Source organism: Anoplolepis gracilipes, chromosome 6 (assembly GCF_047496725.1).
Source record: "Anoplolepis gracilipes chromosome 6, ASM4749672v1, whole genome shotgun sequence".
Taxonomy (NCBI): Eukaryota; Metazoa; Arthropoda; class Insecta; order Hymenoptera; family Formicidae; genus Anoplolepis; species Anoplolepis gracilipes.
The window spans coordinates 457,653-475,000 of NC_132975.1; the positions used below are offsets into that span (position 1 = coordinate 457,653).

General features: G+C 36.6%; 1 protein-coding gene across 1 annotated transcript; it reads right to left on the bottom strand.

The window, feature by feature from the left end:
- On the bottom strand, window positions 1–1,163 carry LOC140666893 (uncharacterized). Its single transcript, XM_072894448.1, has one exon. It carries the CDS (start codon window positions 1,117–1,119, stop codon window positions 1–3), a length of 1,119 nt encoding a protein of 372 aa, XP_072750549.1. The 5' UTR covers window positions 1,120–1,163.
- Window positions 1,164–17,348: the final 16,185 nt, after the last annotated feature.

Below are 17,348 nucleotides of genomic sequence, written 5' to 3' on the forward strand. Positions count from 1 at the left end.
TTATATATTTATTTTGAAAAAAATCAATAATATTAAATATACATACCGATCACAGATATATTTTTGTCCATTGTGTTTATTGAGTTGCGAACTCACGAGTCGCGATAAATTCTTGATCCACGCGAAATGTCCGATATCTTGCGCATCTTGAATGTAGAGCAAATTGGCGTGCTTGTCCCTCTTTTGCTCCGAAAGACGAATAGGAACAATATTTTCGTTTTCGATGGTGTACACATTGATTGAAATATTGTTGTTAATTTCAAACTTTTTAATTTGATTAAGAGTCACTGGAAACTCAATGTCTCGAAGATTTAGCACATCCGTGTAACGCGGGTACGATAATTCTCGTTCAACCCTTCTTTCAGCGGGATACATAGCAGCAGTCACTGCCCATGCGAAACATGCATTGTCTTTGGATCGCACGTTAACTATCGCTCGCTTCATCATTATCTTTCGCGGTAATATAATATGACATCCCGCACGCATAGGATTATATTTATTTATATTTACAGTCAAATTAAGTATACGCGATAATGCCCACCCACTATCACGTTCTTGAAATTCTTCGAGAGATGCTAAAGTGGGCTCGATAACACGTTGCTCGTACCATTCGCGTAAATCAGATGTACGAAATAGTTCACAGTTTTTTGTACTTACACTTTTATCGTCGTGCTTTTCACCCGCCACAAACTCACCGTTAAACATAGTATTCACTTTCACACTGCAGTGTGTTTCGATAGCGTCTCGCACATGTTCGAGCACGATATCACTCGCGTCTTCGAGAAACTGGCGAGGTTCGATATAATTGCTATTGATTATCGCACCAGTCGATATACGGTTCTCGAACGCTGTATCAATTTCTCGCCAAAATAGTGCAGCTTGATGCGCGCTGTGTCCGGCACCCGCGTGTACGAAACGTTTGCGCAACGCATTTTTCAGTCCTTCGAGTCGCGCGATCTTTGCGATCAACAATTGTCGATATCCGATCGATATTCGCGGTCGTTTAATTCGACTCTGCTCTTCCAACGACTTGATATAATCATCGCATCGCACCTCCCACGCAAAGTACTCCTCCACCGAATTTATCAAGGTGGATTGATGCGTTAAAACCTGCTCCATTTTTTTACATATAAGGTACACTCGTGCAAGCTTCGACAATAATGGCGAGATGTGACTCTCCGTTCTGATTTATATCTAATCGTTATATTCTTTTCACGTTGCGAAAACGTTATTCTTAATCGTTATATTCTTTTCACGTTGCGAAAACGTTATTCTTTCGTATAAACATCCGTCATTTCTATAATATCACGTCTCTTTATCTCACGCATATTTCGTGGTAATGTAATATAATATGACATCCTCTACGCATAGGATTATATTTATTATTTATAATCAAATTAAATATACATGATAATGCCCACCCACTATGCGACACGTTATTCTTTAGCGCAAACATTCGTACTGTCGGCGCAAACATCTGTACCGTCGACGGTCTGTTTATGTTATCATTTAGCCAAAAATTTTATCTCACGCTTTGTCGTATACATTTGTAACCGAATATTTCAATCGTCGTATACATTTGATTAGATTTCATCATACGGCGGCCACACACGGCGCTCGAGAAAGCACGTGGAGACGCGATTTTAATAATTTCTAGCAGCCTTACATTGGCGCTTACAAAATTACGTCACAAATACTCCCCTCTTCATGACGTTTTGCGATATTACAAATTGATCGCAGTACTTTCAATAGTTTAGTATCGCATCAGTTGTCCGTGCATAAGGTTGTGCTAAAAAAAAAAAAAAAAAAAAAATGTGCTCTACAAAAGAAACCAAGCAAGATGAATTTTTACATTCCGATTGAGAACGGTGAAATTCAATCAAAGAAAATGTAAGTTTCAATTATTTTCTAAATATTATTTCCTAAAAATTATTTTCTAAATATTATTTTTTAATATATTTCAATATTTTATATAGCGTTTCATCTCGTCGTGCGGTTTGCATACTTGGAAGAAGGTATATCTTAACCCCGACATCTTACAAAGATCTGGAGATTGGAATAAGCGTTGGAGCTATGTCGTATGTCGAATTGATACTTGGTGACAACCGAGGTAATCGATTAGTATTGCCTATCGTACTCTGGCACTCATTGATGCAGAAACGTGCAGACATTGAACGACATGTACAATCGACTGAAAGTCAACCATTATGGATCTGTGATCTATCTATCCAAATGATCGCATTAAACGGATCGAGAATTATTAAATTAACATTATCTAATAAGTCTTTGTATATGCAACCTCAAACATTATTACATTTATTCGATTTTGAAGATTGTATCGATCATATGCATTCATGGTTGTGTCAAAATACACATTTCGTGAATAAAAAATTTAAACAATTTTGTAACGTCTTGCAACGAAACAATATTACTGATGTAAATGATGCTGTGAAAGCGATTCGCGAGAGTGACGCGTTCGATAGCGGATCACTCGTAGATTGCGAATTGTTGGCGTGTGCTATAAATGATATACTTTATGATACTTGTAACAAATAAAAAATAAAAAATTATTATTAACATTAATGTTTCTATTAACACTATTTTATTCTACGACTCTTCCTCCTCCTCCTCCTCGCGCTCTCTTAGTCTCAGTCAAACAAAGACGTTTACCTCTCATAGGATCATATGCATAGTCTATTTAAAAAGAGATACTCTATTTAGAGAGAGATGAGATATGGGATCTCGTGTATATATTTGAGATAAATGCGCGTGGCGCGTGGTTAGTTTTTTCCTATACGCTCTAAGAAGAAGCTTATTACGTGCTCGTGTCGCGAGGAAATCTATGAATTGTGCTCGTGTCGCGAGTAAATCTATGCGTTGCGCGTGTGTCTTCCGAATATGGATGAAAATAATGGTGATGATTATTTTATGATAATTTCCGATGAAGAAGACTCAGACATTGAAGTGCCGCTTTTAGAACTATCTAGTGATGAAGATGACAATAACGCCAATATTGGAAATATCGGTTTCGATGTTATCGAAAATAATGGTGATATTAATATGAACAATTCTGACGAAGAGGGTGATTTGGAGTTGAAGTACAACACTTAGCTGACAGTGACTATGAAAGTGATGAAAGTGTTTTCGAAGACAGAATCGATCGTGATTTGGACTTAGCGGATATTAATTCGTATAATGAACTAACAAGAATGTGCTGCATATATTTTTGTTATGCAACTGCAGATGGCACATACTTCTGCACATCGTGTTTTATAAGAATGGCGTACCTTTTTGATGAGATTTGTGCTGTGCGGGAACACTCGATTAATATTTACGCATTAATACTCGGTTTATTTTGTAGTGAGTGTCGAACTCCATTATTTCAAATTTTATCTTGCAATATGTGTCCAATTTGCATGACTTAAGACTTGTGTGAATACTACAAAAAAACTTTTATTATTATTATTGTGTAAGTGTAGCACATACACCGAGAACTTATGTGTAAAAACCAAACAAACTATTATTGTTACGCATGGGTGACACTCCCGAGAACCGGAGGCGCGAGGAGGTGACTCCTCAGTTTAACGAGGATCGTCTTTGTTTGCGGAAACTCTTTGGTAAGCTTCCGTATGAGGTGTGGGAGACAGAGGAACCGTAGCTCCCCGAAACTCTGCAGGAGGACTCCAGGTCGTCAGATGAGAGAGAGAGAGAGAGAGAGAGAGAGAGAGACTCCGAATAGATTGTGAGTATTTATAATTTTTATCATTTTAGAAAATATTTTTAAAGTACTAATAAAAAATGTTTTTTTTTTCCTGTTACAGACGCAGCTATGACGAGTTCCCATGGCGCATCGCCCCTACAGATTTTTAATTTTTTAAATTTTTTACTATAATTTTAATTCTTTTTTTATATTTTGATATTTAAACATATAACTATTTTAATATTTTAAATTTTCTATTAAAATTTCTATTCTTTTTTAATTTTAAAACACACACACACACACACACACACACACTTTATATGTATACACATACACACTTTTTAAATAAAATTTATGTTAAATTTATATATATATTTATTACTTATCCACCTTCATCGTCTATCCCATCCTTCTTCTTCTGTATTAGATATAATTAGATAATAAGATAACATTTAACAATATAAAAAACTTAACATGCTAAAATTATCTTTTTTCTCGCGTACGCCTTAGACTCCGTCTTATCGCGCCTCCGCTATCCTCCTTCCTCTCTATTCTTTCTCTCGCTATCCTTCTTCATCTCTATTCTTTTCTCTCGCACTCATATCTCCTTTTCCTACCATCATGCTCTCCTTTTCTTACCATCATGCCCTCCTTTTCCTATCATCATGCACTCCCTTGTCATACACATACAGCGCTTTCCTTCTCACACCACGTCATACTCTCCTTGTCCTACGCTATATAGAACGCCTATCGCACCGTATCCCTCTAACGCGTTGCGAACGCTATCGCACCGTCTCCCTCTACCGCGTTGCGAACGTCTATCGCACCGTCTCCCTCTACTGCGTTGCGAACGTCTATCGCACCGTCTCCCTCTACCACGTTGCGGACGTCTATCGCACCGTCTCCCTCTACCACGGTGCGAACGTAATTATTTATTGCAAATATACATTATGAATAAACAGAGTGGGGTGATTATTTTATCTATAACAGTTGACATTCCTCTCTCTCACCGTCAGACCTCCGCAGTCAGTCGGAGAGGACACTCCCTCCACGTGCGCAACCATATGTATGCCCCCTCCCCCTACCCTCTCAATCAGGGGATGTTTGGTACCACCCTCCCCCCCTTAATCTGGGGGGGGGGCATTTGGTACCTCTCCCTTCCCCCTCAGTCTAGGGGGGACATTTGCCCCCTCCCCCCCGGTCAGTGCGGGGGGGGCGAGGTACCTCGCCTCGTCCCCCCCGCTTACCTCACCCCCCCTCAGATCCCTGGATTAGAACTCTCTTATATTATCTACTGTATAAGATACTTGAATAATATAATGAATACAGCGAAATTAGTAATGAAGTCAGTGTTAATTAAATTACGGCGAGAATAAGACTGATCTCTTTTGCTGCTGCGATAGTTTCGATAGTCCTTTCTTTACCTAATGAGGTGGGGGATTTTGATCTATGGAATGCTGTTGCTGTCTCTCTCACTCGTATAGTACCGATTGTTCCGGTGATCCGGTATGCGATTCTCCAATTTCGTTTACAGAAGATTCGACCGTTGGTTGATAAGACGAGCGTTCCTGCTCAGTTTAAGAGCGTCTTCATATAATATTCAGCGTACAATTTTGGTTGTAGGATAGATTTTTCTTGTATCGCAAGTTTTAATATTGGAGAAGATAATTGCCGATTCATGTAATTTTACGTATGCGAGGAGGAAGAGTCGTAGAATAAAATAGTGTGAAGAGAAACATTAATGTTAATAATAATTTTTTTATTTTTTATTTTTTACAAGTATCATAAAGTATATCATTTATAGCACACGTCAACAATTCGCAATCTACGAGTGATCCGCTATCGAACGCGTCACTCTCGCGTATCGCTTTCACAGCAACATTTACATTAGTAATATTGTTACGTTGCAAAACGTTACAAAATTGTTTAAACTTTTCATTAACGAGATGTGTATTTTGACACAACCATGAATGCATATGATCGATACATTTTTCAAAATCGAATAAATGTAACAATGTTTGAGGTTGCATATACAAAGACTTATTAGATAATGTTAATTTAACAATCCTCGATCCGTTTAATACAATCATTTGGATAGATAGATCGCAGATCCATAATGGCTGACTTTCAGTCGAATGTACATGTCGTTCAATGTCTGTACGTTTCTGCATCAATGAGTGCCAGAGTACGATAGGCAATACTACTCGATTGCCTCGGTTGTCACCAAGTATCAATTCTACATACGACATAGCTCCAACGCTTATTCCAATCTCCAAATATTTGTAAGATGTCGGGGTTAAGGTATATCTCCTCCCAAGTATGCAAACCGCACGACGAGATGAAACGCTATATAAAATATTAAAATATATTAAAAAATAATATTTAGAAACTAATATTTAGGAAATAATTGAAACTTACATTTTCTTTGTTTGAATTTCACCGTTCTTAATCGGAATGTAAAAATTGTATACGACAAAGCGTGAGATATAAATTTTTGCTAAATGAAAACATATACAGAACGCCGACAGTACGGATGTTTGCGCTAAAGAATAACGTTTCGCATAGTGGATGGGCATTATCATGTATATTTAATTTGATTATAAATATAATCAGGCGTTCTATAGTATGATGTGGTGTAAGAAGGAAGGCGCTGTATGTGTAGGACAAGGATTGCATGATGATAAGAAAAGGAGAGCATGATGGTAGGAAAAGGAGATATGGGTGCGAGAGAAAGAATAGAGAGGAAGGAGGATAGCGGGAAGGAGAGCGCGTATGGTGAGAAAAGGACAGCGTTATAGGCGTAGGACAAGGAGAGTATGATGTGTAAGAAAAGGAGAGAGCAAAGGAGAAGGCGGCAGTAAAAGAAATATAAATGTATAAAAATTCCAAATTTATTTAAAAATAAAAAAAATTTAATTACAGAATATAGAAAATAATACTTGAAGTATAGTTTAATGTAAATATGGGTTGATTGAACCTTCATGATGATGATTCGATCACCAATTGAATATTTTAAATACATTTTGTAAAGCGCAATTTCTTACATGTTTATCGCAGTGCAGAGTAACATTTAATTTATCTAAAGGAGGAACGTCTTCATAGTCATTATCCAATGTCTCGATAATAAGGCCGATTCTCGCATCATCTGCCAGTAAATTTGCCAACCATTCTCGTTTTTCATGCCCCTTAACATACACTCGATAAGCTGCATCTTTCAACGTCACAGTCTCAGTGATTAAATGTTTAGCCATGTAGTATGGAATGTTTCCATCTTCCCATTGCAGATTGTGATGTTTTCCAATCGACCATGCAACTTTAGATCTCTCAGACCTCGTGAGAAAACGGAATGGTGTAAGACTCGTAAAAATATAATGAGAGAGTACAGATCCTTTAGTCAGAATCGCAATTTCTTTCACGATAAATTTTTTTATCGATAATAAATCCTTGAAGATCCACAAACGTTGGCACAACCATAATGAAAAGATATTGGCGAGAACTACGACGAACGACTGATGTTAATCATCGAGTATCGCAAGTTTTATGTTTTAACATTGGAAGGGATAATTATTTACAGAAGATTTGACCGTTGGTTGATAAAACGAGCGTTCCTGCTCGGTTTAAGAGCACCTTATATAACTTCATATAATATTCGGCGTACAATTTTGGTTGTAGGATAGATTTTTCTTGTATCGCAAGTTTTAACATTGGAGGGGAATTGTCTGCTGAAAATGCAAACTAACAGAAAAATGCATCACGTACTGTAATATATTATTCACCACACAGATGTATACAAGGATAAGATATATAATACTTGCTATAAGGAGAGGATAGAAAAAAAGATAATAACGCATATGTATTTTGACAATAATTTATTATAAATATGGATTGATCAAACCTTTATAATAATGCTTCGACCACCAATTGAATATTTTGAATACATTTTGTAAAGCACAATTTTTATATGTTTATTGCAATGCATAGTAGATTCGATTTTATTTTCAATCGCGTCCAATTTAAATAATATTCTATTTAACTTTCCTAAGATTAGTTCCTTAAATTCTGAAATAAATTAATATTATTTAGTTTATAGAATATGAATATAATTCCTTTGTTTTCTATATTATACATTATGCAACAAATATATTTTTGCATCCTTCTTTATTTATAGAAAATATATAAAAGTATTAGTATTTTTTAAACTTACCATGAGAACATAGATTTTCATTTTCTATACGTAAAGCAGAATTTTTTTTATAAAAGATGTACTATCTGTAACAATTTTGTTGTTATTATTAATATCTGAAAAGAAACTAAGTATTAGTATTTTTTTACAAATATCATATAACGTTAATAAATTGTAGCTAATGCTCACCGTTTTTTGCTTATTACATTAAACAATATGTTTTCGTCTAATATATTTCTTCCAATATGTTTAGATGTACTCTGTAGCTCTTTGTCATACGACACAAAATTTTGTTTCTGTGGAAGAGCGGGCAGAATTTTTCCTTGCGTAACACTATTTTTCTTTAAAGAAATCTACATCTTTTTTCAGAAGAGAAAGATGAATATTTTTTTTTGGTTCTTATATGTCTTCTTTTTTTCTCGTTCTTGTAATTCATTTGAAGATAGACCTGCATCATTATTTGATGTATCTTCTACCAAAATTAATTTTTAAACTTACCATGTACAACTTACTATACCTTCTTCGTAAATATCTGAATAATTTTAAATAAAAGTGTAAAAGAAGTTATAAAAATTATTAATAATATATGCAATATTACATGTAACTAATAATACATACAAATTTATGTTTGATATTATTCACTTACTTGCAATGCCAACAATTTTTACTGGTAACTCCTTCCAATCTGACTTTTCTCATAATATCTCTCTTGCAGTTATAGCTTTATTAATACGAAGCATTGTTTGTTGTAAAGTGACTAGGCCAAATATATGTAAACGTATCTGCGGTGTACCATGTAGCAGGTATTAGCTGCAGACCATCATTAAATTCCGCAATGATATATTTTTCGTCATCCATTTTTGTGTTGCGCAAAATGAACGAAGATCATGTAGAAATTATGTATACATATTTTATTATAAAAATATGTATATTATGTTACGCACAAAATTATATTTCATGACATGGTGATTTATATAAATCTTTTACATATTTCAATTTTGTACCAATAACACAAATTTCTTTATTTTTTTTGTGTAACATTTATAATCAGAATATATTTACCGTTTCATAATAAGCAGCAATTATTAGAAGAATTTTTACAATTAATAGTAAATTTTCCATTTGATATTCTGAGATACTACGATTCAACATTATCAAGTATTGGACCATTCTTGTGTAAATTTGTACATAAATATATCTTATTATTATTATTATTATTATCATGTTCTACAAATAAGAAAATACAATTTTCAATTTCATTATACCTTTTAATCAAAAACATTCAATTCTAAAAAAGATTATTACGTAATTACATTTAAAGAATTAATTTATCAAAATTAAACTTTTTTTATTAACAATATTACTTAACGCATAATATATTTTTGTGAGACAAAACAACGAAAGTGTTTTGAAAAGCCATTGCAACAGTTGATTAAAAGGTATAATGAAACTGAAAATTGTATTTTCTTATTTGTAGAACATGATAATAATAATAAGATATATTCATGTACAAATTTACACAAGAATGGTCCAATACTTGATAATGTTGAATCGTAGTATCTCAGAAACCGGAAAGGTGTCACCGAATTGCTAAAAGTACAAGCGAGGAAATTCGACTTTGAACTTCCTCGCCTGCACTAAAACGCGAATTCAGCAACATAACCATATTTGGTGATGTTGCTAAGGTACCCCCTCCGAAAAACCATGCAGTTCGGAGGGAAGCTCAGCACCCGCCGCGATGAAACGACGGGCAGTCGTTGATCAGATCTTAAAGAGGATTAATCGTCACGGACAGTTATTAAATAGAACGAGATACACGAATAACTAAGAGATATACGCGCGCTTGAGATAAGCCGACGCGTATCAGACTACCTGTACAACAGAGTATATGAGAGATACCGCTCTCTCCCTTTAACCGACAATACACACGAGTGTAGATACGTACGCTGGGAGCAGTGATAAAATACCAAACCTTTGATTTCTTTTAAACTGCTATTTATTATAATAAGATGAAGGCAGTAAACAATTAAAAATAATATTAAAATAAAAGGTGGCCACTGCCCGTCGTATCCCCGGCCTTCCCTGAACGGATTTCGAAAAATCCTGTGCCCCCCCTCCTGGAGGCACAACAATATTAATTTATTTCAGAATTTAAGGAACTAATCTTAGGAAAGTTAAATAGAATATTATTTAAATTGGACGCGATTGAAAATAAAATCGAATCTACTATGCATTGCAATAAACATATAAAAATTGTGCTTTACAAAATGTATTCAAAATATTCAATTGGTGGTCGAAGCATTATTATAAAGGTTTGATCAATCCATATTTATAATAAACTATTGTCAAAATACATATGCGTTATTATCTTTTTTTCTATCCTCTCCTTATAGCAAGTATTATATATCTTATCCTTGTATACATCTGTGTGGTGAATAATATATTACAGTACGTGATGCATTTTTCTGTTAGTTTGCATTTTCAGTAGACAATAGACGTGGAATATTTAACATCTTTAAACAAGTAGTCGATCAATGACAGCTGATTACGAACCGATCATGGTTCGTTTTTAATGTTGATCGAGGTTTATTTGATGTTGATCGACGTTCGTTTGATGTATGATAGTGGTTCGAACATGGTTGGATCGATGTTTTAATTGATGTTGATCAATGTTCGATACATGTCTGTTTAATGTTTATTTGATTGTGTCGTGATTCAATCGTTTTATTATAATTATCTGTATGAATGCTGTGTGGAGAGGCAGTTGTCTTTTTCATTACTGATTTTTATTATTTCTTTCTTCGCCTATTCTTTAATGTGACAATCCTCTAACGAACGTAGTACGTAAAATTACATGAATCAGCAATTATCCCCTCCAATGTTAAAACTTGCGATACAAGAAAAATCTATCCTACAACCAAAATTGTACGCCGAATATTATATGAAGTTATAAGGTGCTCTTAAACCGAGCAGGAACGCTCGTTTTATCAACCAACGGTCAAATCTTCTGTAAATAATTATCCCTTCCAATGTTAAAACATAAAACTTGCGATACTCGATGATTAACATCAGTCGTTCGTCGTAGTTCTCGCCAATATCTTTTCATTATGGTTGTGCCAACGTTTGTGGATCTTCAAGGATTTATTATCGATAAAAAAATTTATCGCGAAAGAAATTGCGATTCTGACTAAAGGATCTGTACTCTCTCATTATATTTTTACGAGTCTTACACCATTCCGTTGGAATGGAAACGAGAATGGTTGGCAAATTTACTGGCAGATGATGCGAGAATCGGCCTTATTATCGAGACATTGGATAATGACTATGAAGACGTTCCTCCTTTAGATAAATTAAATGTTACTCTGCACTGCGATAAACATGTAAGAAATTGCGCTTTACAAAATGTATTTAAAATATTCAATTGGTGATCGAATCATCATCATGAAGGTTCAATCAACCCATATTTACATTAAACTATACTTCAAGTATTATTTTCTATATTCTGTAATTAAATTTTTTTTATTTTTAAATAAATTTGGAATTTTTATACATTTATATTTCTTTTACTGCCGCCTTCTCCTTTGCTCTCTCCTTTTCTTACACATCATACTCTCCTTGTCCTACGCCTATAACGCTGTCCTTTTCTCACCATACGCGCTCTCCTTCCCGCTATCCTCCTTCCTCTCTATTCTTTCTCTCGCACCCATATCTCCTTTTCCTACCATCATGCTCTCCTTTTCTTATCATCATGCAATCCTTGTCCTACACATACAGCGCCTTCCTTCTTACACCACATCATACTATAGAACGCCTGATTATATTTATAATCAAATTAAATATACATGATAATGCCCATCCACTATGCGAAACGTTATTCTTTAGCGCAAACATCCGTACTGTCGGCGTTCTGTATATGTTTTCATTTAGCAAAAATTTATATCTCACGCTTTGTCGTATACAATTTTTACATTCCGATTAAGAACGGTGAAATTCAAACAAAGAAAATGTAAGTTTCAATTATTTCCTAAATATTAGTTTCTAAATATTATTTTTTAATATATTTTAATATTTTATATAGCGTTTCATCTCGTCGTGCGGTTTGCATACTTGGGAGGAGATATACCTTAACCCCGACATCTTACAAATATTTGGAGATTGGAATAAGCGTTGGAGCTATGTCGTATGTAGAATTGATACTTGGTGACAACCGAGGCAATCGAGTAGTATTGCCTATCGTACTCTGGCACTCATTGATGCAGAAACGTACAGACATTGAACGACATGTACATTCGACTGAAAGTCAGCCATTATGGATCTGCGATCTATCTATCCAAATGATTGTATTAAACGGATCGAGGATTGTTAAATTAACATTATCTAATAAGTCTTTGTATATGCAACCTCAAACATTGTTACATTTATTCGATTTTGAAAAATGTATCGATCATATGCATTCATGGTTGTGTCAAAATACACATCTCGTTAATGAAAAGTTTAAACAATTTTGTAACGTTTTGCAACGTAACAATATTACTAATGTAAATGTTGCTGTGAAAGCGATACGCGAGAGTGACGCGTTCGATAGCGGATCACTCGTAGATTGCGAATTGTTGACGTGTGCTATAAATGATATACTTTATGATACTTGTAAAAAATAAAAAATAAAAAAATTATTATTAACATTAATGTTTCTCTTCACACTATTTTATTCTACGACTCTTCCTCCTCGCATACGTAAAATTACATGAATCGGCAATTATCTTCTCCAATATTAAAACTTGCGATACAAGAAAAATCTATCCTACAACCAAAATTGTACGCTGAATATTATATGAAGACGCTCTTAAACTGAGCAGGAACGCTCGTCTTATCAACCAACGGTCGAATCTTCTGTAAACGAAATTGGAGAATCGCATACCGGATCACCGGAACAATCGGTACTATACGAGTGAGAGAGACAGCAACAGCATTCCATAGATCAAAATCCCCCACCTCATTAGGTAAAGAAAGGACTATCGAAACTATCGCAGCAGCAAAAGAGATCAGTCTTATTCTCGCCGTAATTTAATTAACACTGACTTCATTACTAATTTCGCTGTATTCATTATATTATTCAAGTATCACTCCCGAGAACCAAAGGTGCGAGGAGGTGACTCCTCAGTTTAACGAGGATCGTCTTTGTTTGCGGAAACTCTTTGGTGAGCTTCCGTATGAGGTGTGGGAGACAGAGGAACCGTGGCTCCCAGAAACTCTGCAGGAGGACTCTAGGTCGTCAGATGAGAGAGACTTCGAATAGATTGTGAGTATTTATAATTTTTATCATTTTAGAAAATATTTTTAAAGTACTAATAAAAATGTTTTTTTTCCTGTTACAGACGCAGCTATGACGAGTTCCCATGGCGCATCGCCCCTACAGATTTTTAATTTTTTAAATTTTCTATTATAATTTTAATTCTTTTTTATATTTTTATATTTAAACATATAACTATTTTAATTTTTTAAATTTTCTATTATAATTTCTATTCTTTTTTAATTTTAAAACACACACACACACACACACTTTATATGTATACACATACACACTTTTTGAACAAAATTTATGTTAAACTTATATATATTTATTACTTATCCACCTTCATCATCTATCCCATCCTTCTTCCTCTGTATTAGATATAATTAGATAATAAGATAACATTTAATATTATAAAAAACTTAACATGCAAAAATTATCTTTTTTCTCGCGTACGCCTTAGCCTCCGTCTTATCGCGCCTCCGCTATCCTCCTTCCTCTTTATTCTTTCTCTCGCACCCCATAACACGCTCTTCTTCTCGCCATCCTTCTTCCTCTCTATTCTTTTCTCTCGCACCCATATCTCCTTTTCCTACCATCATGCCCTCCTTTTCCTATCATCATGCACTCCCTTGTCATACACATACAGCGCTTTCCTTCTCACACCACGTCATACTCTCCTTGTCCTACGCTATATAGAACGCCTATAGCACCGTCTCCCTCTAACACGTTACGAACGCCTATCGCACCGTCTCCCTCTAACGCATTGCGAACGCCTATCGCACCGTCTCCCTCTAACGCGTTGCGAACGTCTATCGCACCGTCTCCCTCTAACGCGTTGCGAACGCCTATATCACCGTCTCCCTCTAACGCGTTGCGAACGCCTATAGCACCTTCTCCCTCTACCGCGTTGCGAACGTCTATCGCACCGTCTCCCTCTACCGCGTTGCGAACGTCTATCGCACCGTCTCCCTCTACCACGTTGCGAACGTAATTATTTATTGCAAATATACATTATGGATAAACAGAGTGGGGTGATTATTTTATCTATAACAGTTGACATTCCTCTCTCACCATCAGACCTCCGCAGTCAGTCGGAGAGGACACTCCCTTCCACGTGCGGAACCATATGTATGCCTCCCCCCTCTCAATCAAAGGGGGGAGGTGTTTGGTACCACCCTTCCCCCCTCAATCTGGGGGGGGGGGGACATTTGGTACCTTCCCCTTCCTCCTCAGTCTAGGGGGACATTTGGTCCCCCCCCCCCCGGTCAGTACGGGGGGCGAGGTACCTTGCCTCGCCCCCCCGCTTACCTCACCCCTCTTCAGATCCCTGGATTAGAACTCTCTTATCCTATCTACTACTGCCGATAAGCCATTCGGAAAATGTGCACTAGATATAGTCGGACCATTAACAATTACAACTACTGGAAATAAATATATCTTAACCTTCCAAGATAATCTAACAAAATTTAGTAAAGCGATACCAATAGCAAACCAAGAAGCCGCAACAATCGCAAAAGAATTTGCAACGAAAATAATATTCGAGTACGGGATTCCAGAAAAAATACTAACCGACCAAGGAACAAATTTCCTAAGCGAAATATTTAAGAACACTTGCAAACTATTAAAAATCGAAAAGATACAAACGACAGCATATCATCCAGAGAGCAACGGAGCGCTGGAAAGATCACATCGTACACTAGCCGAGTATTTACGACACTATATCAACGCAGATCAAACCGACTGGGCGAATGGATTCCATACGCAAGTTCATACTATAATACTACTCCGCACACAGCGACAGGATTCACACCGTTCGAACTAATTTACGGACACAGAGCAACCCTGCCGACAACTCTATCGCAACCGCCAAAACCTACATACACGTACAAAGACTACTCAAGCGAACTGCGAGAAAAATTACGCGCAACGCAGCAAGTCGCAAAGGAGCACCTACGCAACGAAAAAATAAAAGCGAAGGAAAGTTACGAAGTAAAGGAAAGTTAGGATAAGAAGACACGCGAAACTACATTCAAAGTAGGAAAGAAAGTCCTGCTGCACGACGAAACGGTTCGTAGAGGGCGATCAAAGAAGTAGATTCCCTATGGCTCGGACCCTATCTAATTACCGAGAAGAATTCGGACGTAAATTATACAATAAAAATGGGAAGAAGGACGATACGCGTACACGTAAACCGATTGAAAGCGTTCATCGAAAATTAGAATAGTAGACGGCGACGCGCGCGGAGGAAGGCAATAGAGAAGCGAAGAAAAGAAAAATAAATAAAATAAATCCTACCTTAAAAGGGGCGACCGTGGCCACGGCCGCGAACGGGACGATAAAAGCTCCCGTAATACCGGAAGGCACCCCGGTCCCAAATGTGGCGACCGCGCCTTGACAGCCACCACCGGTGAGGTAACGGGCGGTAACCGAGGTAAACGGCGCGTCCGGGATAGGCTCAAACACCACCTCAGAAATTCGAGGCACCACTCGCGGAACAAAACTGTGGGAAAAGTGGTCTTCCGCGGGGTCTTCGCGAGAAATCAGATCACCACTGTCACGCACAACCTGCTGGTCACTCGAAAAGTGTACTTTACCCGCGTTAGGAGCCATGAACACAACCGAACAGAAGGAAGACAACGCGAATAAACTGCACAGGATCGCGACTGAAGACTAACTAAGAGCAAAGAAAGAACAGCGAAAGCAGCTACATGTGCAAAAGCGCAACGCGAATAAAGAATGCACGACACATTCTAAGAAAGTGCAGTGATATAATATGATACTATTTATATTACAGGAGTCTAATTACTTGGAGCACAGTCAGGACAGAAAAAGCTGACACCGACGAAGCCTGGGAGATAGAAAGATTCTCACAGGAACCAGGCATATATTTCGAGAAGATAGGAAAAATCAATCAAGTAGAGTCCACATAGAAAATGGTAATCAAAACGGACATTTCCGCAATAGATCACCGACAAGAGCAATTAGCAGGATACATGGCGCAAACGAGAGCGTTATGCTATGACAAACCTCTAGAAGAAAAAATGAAAAGAACTTGCAGCCTCTTATTGCAACTGACAGAACAAGAGTAGGAAAAATCAGTAACTCTATTAACACGTTTAAGAACGACCTATCAGTTAGCAAAGAAAACAAGGAGAGGACTAGTAGATGGACTAGGAACCATAGCCAAAACGCTATTCGGCACGATGGATGCCGACGACAAAAAAGTAATCAACGAACAATTGAAAATGCTAGAAAGAAATCAACAAACACTACAGCATGCGTTGAAGAATCAAATTAAAGTGTTAAACGCAACCATTGCACACGTAGAAGAATCAGAGAAAATAATACAGGATAATGAAGACAAGTTTTTAAATGTAACAGAGAAAATGCGACAAAGCTGGATACAGATGAAAACAAGATTCGGACACAGAGAAGAGATGGACGAACATTTCATCGTATTAAACGCGATCATCAGAAGATTAATAACGGATATTACCGATATCGTAACGCATTTAAATAGCGCGAAAAGCGGAATAATACAATAAAATAATATAATTTAATAAAAACAAGAGTACTACCGATCGAAACCATATTAAATAATTTTAAGGAAATCGCGGCACAAATACCGCAAGGAACGCACTTTCCGTTCAACATTGTACCAAAAAATTGGGGAGAGATCGAGAAATTTATAAAAATAAGCGCATACTACGATAGTATAGGAATAATTACGATAGTAAGATTTCCATTAATAATGTACCTTACATACGAGATAATAAAAGCAATTCCTCTACCCGTCCGTAAACAAGACGACACATTTATATGTATAGAAGTAAGCCAACCGATAATAGCGATAGACACCGATAGTCGAGCGTATTTTACAACCACGGAAAGCGAATTAGAAAAATGTATGCGAAACGACAACCAATATGTATGCGAAAGAAGTCATGCGATACATCACATAGACAGCCAAGCGTTATGCGAGGTACAGACATACGTACGAACAGACACACATATAAACAGCTGTAACACACGACACATACACGCCAACTCAACGGATATGGATAACGCTGAGTGACGCGAACTCGTGGATATACTCCGCTAGGAAAAGACAACCAATAGAAATAACATGTAGTAACGGAGTAACAAAGAAAACCGAAATCAAAAGGTCAGGG